This window comes from Aegilops tauschii, chromosome 7 (assembly GCF_002575655.3).
Source record: "Aegilops tauschii subsp. strangulata cultivar AL8/78 chromosome 7, Aet v6.0, whole genome shotgun sequence".
NCBI lineage: Eukaryota > Viridiplantae > Streptophyta > Magnoliopsida > Poales > Poaceae > Aegilops > Aegilops tauschii.
In genome coordinates, this window is record NC_053041.3 from 583978988 (window position 1) to 583988595 (window position 9608).

The 9608-nt window shown below is 51.0% G+C and overlaps 1 protein-coding gene and 1 long non-coding RNA gene across 2 annotated transcripts; one reads left to right on the plus strand and one right to left on the minus strand.

The window, feature by feature from the left end:
- The first annotated feature begins 585 nt into the window (after window positions 1-585).
- Window positions 586-2499, plus strand: LOC141026449 (uncharacterized). Its single transcript, XR_012188618.1, has 2 exons — window positions 586-745; window positions 2192-2499. It is a non-coding gene; the product is annotated as an uncharacterized lncRNA (long non-coding RNA).
- Window positions 2500-3711: 1212 nt separating this feature from the next.
- Window positions 3712-6337, minus strand: LOC120969637 (uncharacterized). Its single transcript, XM_040396863.3, has 2 exons — window positions 5207-6337; window positions 3712-4622 (listed from the first exon to the last, which is right to left on the minus strand). The coding sequence occupies exons 1-2, from the start codon at window positions 6112-6114 to the stop codon at window positions 3929-3931; spliced, it is 1602 nt and encodes a 533-aa protein (XP_040252797.1). The 5' UTR covers window positions 6115-6337; the 3' UTR covers window positions 3712-3928.
- Between the last annotated feature and the right edge of the window lie 3271 nt (window positions 6338-9608).

The following is a 9608-nucleotide window of genomic DNA, read 5'->3' on the forward strand; positions in this document are numbered from 1 at the left end:
CCGTGCCATCATATGTGGCGAAGTCAATCTTGGCGAACTGCGGCGGTGCCTAGGTCGGAGGGCCATGTCGAGCTGGCTCGGAGGTGCGGAGCAGCGAGGCGGGTGGCGCCTGGTCGGGGGACTCCGGGTAGGGACCCGTGGAGCCGGACTGTAACGCCCGGATAATCATGCTACAATAATCCCATGTTAATCATGCCACGTCACCGCGGTTACTGTTCCTAACCTCGCAATGGTTCGAAACCGTTTCATAATTTAAATTCAAAATATGTCAAACAACAAAATTTTTCAAAAGTTGAAACAAAAATATTCGGCGGGTGCTGAATATTACAAGGGTAATTATAGTAAAGAAAACACTATGTGTAGAAATGCTAATATGCTCTAAAATAAATAAAACAGAAAAGGGAAAATAAATAAAAGAAAAAGAAAATACAAAACAGAAAACAAAAAGATAAATGAGAACCCCCCCGGGCCAGACGACCCAGCTACTAACCAGGCCGGCCCCAAACCGGCCAGCCCACCCCCACTCCTCCATAACCCCTCCCCACGACACTGAAACCCTAACCCCCACGTTCCCCACTCCTCTCCTCTCCTCCCTGCTGGATCTGGATTGGGGCGACAACCCCGCCGACCGCGCCCCGTCTGCTGCCGCTCGAAGGCCGCCCCCCCTCGCCGGACTGCCTCCCCTGCGACGCGCCGTCTCCGTCCTCCTCCTCACGCACCGCTGCCCCGTGCCCTACTCCCCGCGGTGAGGCCCCGCCTCCCTCCGCTTCCCCCGCTCACCGCGCTCATCTCCCCCTGCCCGCGCTGGCCGGCGCCCCGCGCACCCTTGCCTGCGCCCCGGCGCGCGAGCCCGCACCCCTGGAATCCCGTGCGCTCGCCCAGCTGGCCGCGCCTGGTTGCGCCTGCCGTCTGCCCCGCCGCGGCTCCCGCTCCGCTCCGGCCGCGCGCCCCGCCTCCACTGCTTCTTGCCGCCGCACTCCGCCTCGCAGCCCCCCCCCCCCGTGTTGTCCACGACCCGCGCGCCTCGCTCCTCCTTCGCCGCCCCAACCCTGCCGCTGCATCGCTCCGCCGCGTCCGCGGCCACCTCGCCTTGCGCCACCGCCTCCCCTGCTCCCGCCACCTTGGCCATGGCCTCGCCCCTCTCCTGGCGTCGCCGCTGGCCATTGGCCGCGCGCACCCCGCGGCCTCCACCGGCCGCCCGTGTGCCTGCTGGCCTCGCCGGGTCCAGTCACCCGCGCCCCGCCGCCGGCGCCGGCGTGCGCGCCACGCTGCTCCTCCGCCGCCCGGCGCCCGCTGTTGCATCGACGCCCGTTGGGACTGGGCGCCAGCGCCCGCTTAGGCCCCAATGGCCACAGATAGATGGGCCCGTTCCCCCTGTACCTATGACAAAGGGGGCCCAGCCCCAGAACGTTTTAATTAAAAAAATTAAATAAATAAATAAAATTAAATATTAATTAATCAAATAATTAACTTAATTAATTTTGTTTAAATTACCTAATTAAGATTAATTAACCTAACTAACTACTGTTAATTAGCTAAACAGTCCCTGGCTGGTGGGACCCACCTGTCAGGTTGACTAGGTGTGCTATGGGTGATGGGCCCAGACCCCTGTGCGCTTAGGATTAGACCGGCGTGCTGACCTCTCTGTTGTGCCTAGGTGGGGCTGCGACGTGTTGATCTTCTGAGGCCGGGCATGATCCAGGAAAGTGTGTCCGGCCAAATGGTATCAAGCGTGTTGGGTTATGTGGTGCACCCCTGCAGGGAAGTTAATCTATTCGAATAGCCGTGATCTTCGGTAACAGGACGACTTGGAGTTGTACCTTGACCTTATGACAACTAGAACCGGATACTTAATAAAACACACCCTTCCAAGTGTCAGATACAACCCGGTGGTCGCTCTCTAACAGGGCGACGAGGGGAGGATTGCCGGGTAGGATTATGCTATGCGATGCTACTTGGTGAACTTCAATCTACTGTCTTCTACATGCTGCAAGATGGAGGTGGCCAGAAGCGTAGTCTTCGACAGGATTAGCTATCCCCCTCTTATTCTGGCATTCTGCAGTTCAGTCCACTGATACGGTCCTTTACACATATACCCATGCATATGTAGTGTAGATCCTTGCTTGCAAGTACTTTGGATGAGTACTCACGGTTGCTTTCTCCACCTTTTCCCCCTTTCCTTTCTTTCTAGTTGTCGCAACCAGATGTTGGAGCCCAGGAGCCAGACGCCACCGTCGACGACGACTCCTACTGCTTTGGAGGTGCCTACTACTACGTGCAGGCTGCTGACGACGACCAGGAGTAGTTTAGGAGGATCCCAGGCAGGAGGCCTGCGCCTCTTTCGATCTGTATCCCAGTTTGTGCTAGCCATCTTATGGCATCTTGTTTAACTTATGTCTGTACTCAGATATTGTTGCTTCCGCTGACTCGTCTATGATCGAGCACTTGTATTCGAGCCCTCGAGGCCCCTGGCTTGTATTATGATGCTTGTATGACTTATTTTATTTTTAGAGTTGTGTTGTGATATCTTCCCGTGAGTCCCTGATCTTGTTCGTACACGTTTGCATGTATGATTAGTGTACGATTGAATCGGGGACGTCACACGGACGGCCCGCCGAATTGCGGAAACGGGGTCGGCTGCTTCGGAGCCATAGTGTAGACCGGCGATGGCGACGACCCCGCCGCCCAAGCTGGTAGTGGCGACGGAGAGGGCGGAAACGGACCTGATGGATCGGCAGTCCCGCCGGCGAGGACGCCACTGGGCTGGGCAGAGATGGCGCCGGTGGTTCCAGCGTCGGCTGCGGAGGGTGGGCGGGCGCGTCGGTGGCTGCGGGGGACGGCGGCTGCAGATACCACAGAGGGGCCGCGGCCGGAGAGGTCCTGCCGGGGTGCCCCGCCTGGAACGGCAGCAGCGGCAGCCCGGTGCAGGCCGGCGCACCCGGGGTCGGCCACGGCAACGCCGGGGCCCCTGCCTGGAACGGCAGCAGCGGTTGCCCGCTGTATGCATGCGCGCCCTGGGACGGCCACGGCAGCGCGGGGTGGCCGTAGGCGGCGATCGGCCCAGCCGACAGAGGTGCGTACGACCCAGCCATATACTGGTGGTACTGGTTCAGGTGGAGCCCTTGGACGGCCGTCACGAGATCCCGCAAAGGTATTGGTGACCTGTTCCGGCGTGAAGATGGCGGTCGGCGGCGGTGCAGACGTGATGGGGGCCGGCGGCGGTGGGGAGCCCGCGGTGGTGACCGTGCCTGGCAGCGTGGGGGCCCCGGCGGTGGTCACCGGGGCGATGGACGGCGGGCCGGTGGTCATCGGCGCGGAGGTGACGACGGGCAGCGACGGCGATGGTGTGGACGAAGACATGATCGAGCCCAAGTCTCTGGATACCAAATTGGTAGGAGGTTGTACCCTACCAGGCCTGGGACGTAAGCGGTAAGGGAAGGAGGGGGCTGGGCGAGGCGATGAGCGGCCGCGCCGGCGGCTGGGCGCCATCGCGGAAGAGGAAGATGGCGGCAGCAGCACAAGATGCAGGGGTGGCTAGGGTTCCGGTTCCTCTGGGAGCCGGGCAATAGAGATAATATTCTTATTGCTTAATCTCAAAAAGAGTCTTATAACATATATTTATAACCTAGATAACTTGCATACAAATTAATCTAAGATAACTTGTGGGCTAAGATTGCCCGGTGGGCCTTCTACGGCCGTAAGTCAGGCCGGTCATAACGAACAGATATAACTGACAGAATACATATGCTTTGAAACAGCATAACGAACAGATATAACTGACAGAATACATATGCTTTGAAACAGCACCAGAAATATTAGCCTATTCTGTATGTACACAATTACCAGCTTCAACAATAGTACAGATTACAGTTAGCTGCTAATGAGTTTGTTAGCAGCTGTAGTTAACCATCTCGGAAACCATACAGATCTAACAATCTAAACAGTAAACATGCACAAGAGTATCACATAAATCTACAGGCCAACTGTCTACAACGTCCGACTCCCAGAAGCCAAAGCTCCATAACAGCCATGTGGCCCCAAGAAGCTCAATAGCAAAGGATGTTAGATGAGCCCACAATGTTAACCCACCACGTGTTACTGGAAATTCTTTTACAGCGAAGAACGTCCCTTTTGCAAAGGTATTGATCCATAAATTAACCATCTCATTTGCTTTGTAGCTTTTCTTCCAAATCTCCTTGCTGATTACAAACTTCCTAATGACCGTCAGAGCACCACACATCAGAAAAGGACCAATGACTTTTTCAACCCCCCAACGAAGAAAGAGGCTCTTTTCTGTTGCACTTGGAGCTGGCGAGCTGACAGCTGATTCTTCTTTGACACTCTCGCTCCTGGGCCACAGAGCAGACAGCAAGAACATGGCCAAATGAGAGGCCAATGAGACGCAGACTGATGAGCATGGCCACATCCATCCCTTCGCCTGTCCACTGTTATCTGCTGGTTGTTCTGTGGCCCTTCTTAGTTGATTTAGCAATTCCTTCTGCAAATTTTCTGGTAAATCGCGATAGATATTTCCAACGAGATTTGCAACTTGTGAAATTATGAGCTGATTCGTTTGGCTGTCTTCTTGTGGCTTGAATGATTCAAATGAATTAAATGTACCGCTACAAAATTGAGAAATAAAGCAAATATCAGAATAGGGCATTTCTAACTTTATCAGTGTGTATCCTAGTCACATGTTAAACTTATGGGCCATAATCATATACTACATATAGCTTCTAATTTATCACACATCACAATGAGGTAGCAGCCGAAATTATCATTTCCAAGCAAAATGAACAAAGGAAACTTGCACCTAAAATGAGAGATAGCTGCTCATGACCATATCACCCTATGCTATTTGCGTATTTATTAGTTAAGAAGGCCTTCCATTTTTACATTTGATACCAAGCAGCAACTGGTATGAGCCCATTACGGTAGAAAAATAACTAAAACAATAGGACAATTTTTTTCTGCAATCATTTATTTATGAGAAGAATGCAGTAAGAACATCGATATAAAAGCCCTAATTAACCGTACAACTACACTATATCTATCGGATCTAATAAGATGATCATGGAGCACAACTACCAACACAAAACTAAATTAGAAGCTAAGTGGAATCGTTTACAGTTTAAAGACATACTATGGCACATTTTCAGTTGCAAGTTGCAATTGAGCTGTAAACTAAGGCACTGTAGCATCATACCTGCGCAGGGGAGGTAGCAGACCAGCCTCCATCCAGCTGATTTCATCATCACGAGCTAAGGTTTTCCCCAAACGGGCCATCTCAATTCCAACTTCACCGACATGCATTGGCTTAAGGTTTGCCTCACTGTGATCATGTAACTTATCCAGCATTGACAAGGCATTATCGAGAAACTGTACAAGATATTCAGGTTTGAGGAAGGGCGGCAAGTGCTTGTCGGGTCGCACGCAGGAGGGCGTGCTCTTGGTGACCGGAATAGTTGAAGGTGCGGGCATCGAGTAATCCGGCGACGCCACCAGAGGAGCAACAGATGCACGAAAGACGAGGCGCGGCGGCGGCAAGTTCTTGACAACGGGGTCGCTCAAAACAAGCGGCGGCACGCCGGGCCCTGGCAGAGCAATTTCTGCCTGATTGATGGCAGAGCTTCGTGGAGGATGGGGCGGCGCTCGCGCCGTGACGGCGAGGCGAGGCGGCGGCAGGTTGTTGGCGAAGGAGCCGGGAAGGAGAGGCGACGGCAGCAGGTTCTTGGCAACGGAGCCGTGCGGAAGAGGCGGCAGAGTAATCCGTAGCTGCTTCTTCGCGGGGCTTCGGGGACGACGGGGCGGCCCTGGTGCCGGGACGGCGAGGGGAGGAAGTAAAGGCGGCCCTGGCGTCAGGACGGGGAGGCTGCGTAGAAGCAGCGGCGGCGAGATGCTGCAGAGTGGTGGGGGACGAACAGGCAGGCTGGCGTCGATGGGAGCGTCCATCCGGCGGCTGTGATGTTGGACAGAGGTAGTCGCAGCCCGACGGCGTGCGGAGGGGGAGCCACGCCGCCGACGGGGCCGAGTCGAAGAGGCCGCCTCCTGGCCACGACGACGGCCGTCAACAGCCGGCCCTGACGATCCAGGAGCGCTGCAGCAAAAATGCATGGGAGACGGTCGGCGTCGAGGAGCAGGACCACGAGCACACGCGGCCGACCGTCGGCGTCGAGCAGAGTTCCTCGGAACTCCATGCTTTTTTCTCTGTTTTCCTCCCTGTTCTTGTTTCAGATTCTCAGAATTTCAGATCTAGGTTTGGAACCCGACCGTTAGGGGAGAAAGAGGCTTTCTCTCTCTCTTCTGATCTACCAGGCTTCTCTCTTCACCCTCCTGGGCCGGGCCTCCTGTTGATCGCTTGTTTCTCTTGGGCTTATTGTTGTGTCGCGATTTGTACCACCTGGGCCCGTAGTAGAGCTGATTCCTCATACGGGGGAGAGGTGAAAGCACACTATAGAAGAAAAAAAAGTGGCAGAAGGCTATCTAAGAGAGTTTTTTTTTCCTGAAGCACTATCAGAAGATGTTTGGCAGGAATATGCTAGTACAACTAATTAAGCGAAACAAATTTGGTAGGATAAATAAATTCATAATGGGCGATATTTTACCTGAATTGGCGGTTGAATTGTGCCAAAAGAACTGTTTTGGTGTTACGCGCAAGGATATCTATAATTGAGGGGGGGGGGGGGTATCTTGAGACGGGTGGAGATCGATTGGTATTGCATAAATCAAGCAAGGATATTCAATAGTCAGTTTCTAGTATAGACTTCGAACTATCGTTGGACTGGACAACAACATGCCAACATTCACTCTACTACCTCTTCTATGCAAGGAGTCAAGATATATGACACTGCTAGCATTAAGGGGTCTACCCATCAAGATGATTCCAAGAGCTATTGGAGATCTTTTTAATTAGTCCCCACCATTTGGGCTTGCGTAACTGAGGTCCATTGAGAAGCTTTCAAATTTGTTGACACTAGACCAATGCCGGAGCTTGAGCCAAAAACATGGGGGGCATGGGCTTAGGGGGGGGGGGACAAACATAATTGTTTTTGGCTTATATTTAGTGGAAATAGGCCTAATACAAAGGGATATAGGCTTGTTTTCTTCTGAACTTTGGGCGGGGGGCATGGCCCAGGTTGGCCCCATGAAGCTCCGTCACTACACTAGACCTTTTGCATCCGGCATACATGAGTTGCCTAGTGTGATTGTGAAACTGAAGAAGCTTAGGCACTTTTTGTCGAGAAAGAAATGGATCCATACTGGAAAGAGTTTCAATGTAGTAGTGGTATGCATACCCCCAGTGGTCTTCGAAAGAATTTCAATGTAGTAGTGGTATCTTGTATGCATACCCCCAGTTCTTTGGTCGAGGTCTGTGCTTCGCACCTCACAGTTTCGTGCGCGGGGTTCTCTTCTTCTATGGGTGTCAATCCTACACATTGCCATTATGTTGTGCGGATGTTTTCTCAGGACAGAGCCACACTTCAAGCTATTCCGTTACTATTTCCAAGTTAAGGTCCAGAAGAACTTCCCAGAGAATATCACATAGAAAGCAACATTCAATGAAAACTTCATGGAAATGATGTTTGCACATTTGAAAAAAATCTGGAAAAAAGAGAGATGTTAAGAGGGTGATGTTTTATCGACTTGCAGGATTTCAAGTTGAAACACATTATGAGATGTGAGCTATGAAAAAACAAATTCAACAGTAAATAGTGACGTTATTGTTTGACACTATTCAATGTTAATTTTGTTATTTTTGTAACTCACATCCCATAATGTGTTTGAACTTGAAATTTGCCATGGCAATAAAACATCAACATCTTAATATCCGTAATTTTTTTAGATTTTTTCATAACTTTAAAACATATTTTCACCTAGTTTTCATCATTTTTTACTGAATGTTGGTTTCCATGTGATATTCTCCCATTACAGAGATGCACATGTGTCACAACATGGCTGGATAACAAATTCGATTGACCCACAAACAAAAATCAATCAATATTGTTAGAACCTAAGCACGATGCTAAAAAAGCCTAAGCACATTTAGGGGAAAGTGGTTTTACCCTACAAAGAACATTGCGTTTGAGAATTCAATTGTCCCCTGGCGGCGCCTAGGGTTTCCTTTCCTTGCGGCGACTCCCTTATCGTAATTCCACCTTGTCCCGGTGATCCTCGCTGTGATCCCTACTGATCGTGAATCCCATCGATCGTCAAAGCCCTAAGTCTTGCGCGTCTCGTGCGTTTTCGCTGTTCCATTGCGCCTCCAAGTTCCCATGGAGACGACAGCGGATGCACAATCCACCAACTAGGGCGGATCTCAGGGTCTTGCCGCTGGTGATCTAAGGGACCTTTTCGAGAAGCTGGACCTCCACAAGGAGGAGTTTGATGATGTCGTTGTTGAGGAACAAGCTCTCGATCTCTTGGAGGAAATTCGCTGGCTTGCCCTAGCCAAGGTTCACACCACAAAGAACTTTAGCCAAGTCGCCTTCTTCCAAGATATGCGATCGGCCTCGAATACTGCCCAACCCGTCCGCTTCAGACCAATTGGTCGAAATTTGTTTGTTGTCCAAGCCTCTGGCCTTGGTGATTGTGATCGTATGATGACTCAGGGGCCATGGTTGTTTCGCAACTTGGAGGTGCTACTAGCACCCTATGATGGGTTTATGAATTCCGATGAAGTGTTAAACATCCATATGCCCATCTGGCTACAAATCCACAAACTGCCTGATGGTTATTGTAGAAAGGGTATGGTGGAGAAGCTTCTGGAAAACGCTGGAGAAGTGCTGGAAATCAAAATCACCGACAACTCCAGGGGTGATTACATCTATGTGCATGTCAATCATGATGTGAGGAAACCTCTCACAAAATTGTAAGTGTGGTGAAAGCTAAAGCACGCAAGGTCTATGATGTGAGGTATGAAAAATTAGCAAGGTTCTACAAGGCATGTGGCTTCATAGGACATGAGCACAAAGAGTGTGGCAATGGGGTTTTTGTAGAGAAAGATTTAAAGTTTGGTGACTATCTATATGTTGAACCCCCAGTACGTGCTCGATCTGATTGGGAACCAAGCCGTGTTGATACGAAGGTGAGCCCCGATCTGAAAGGGGGGGGGGACCCTTGAGTAAGCAAGATGATCCCACTGTAGATGGGGATATGAATGATACTACAACAAGCCCTGTAAGGTTACCAAATATGGCTGATATGGCGCTGGACAGATCATCCCATATACGTCTGAATTTGGATGATATTTCAGCAGTCAAAAACAAGAGCAGCAAATGCAGTCAATGGAGATAATCTGCTGCTGTTAACTGATGGCAGAGAGGATAAATTAGCTGATGATGCTTCTCTATGTTCTAGCATGGGCAGCAAGCTGATACGTCTCCAACGTATCTACTTTTCGTAACGCTTTTCCTCTTGTTTTGGACTCTAATTTGCATGATTTGAATGAAACTAACCACGGACTGACGCTGTTTTTAGCAGAACTACCATGGTGTTGTTTTTGTGCAGAAATAAAAGTTCTCGGAATGGAATGAAACTTTGCGAGGAATTTTCATACAATAAATAAGAATTTCTGGAGCCAAGATCCACCGGAGAGGGGCACCTGGGTG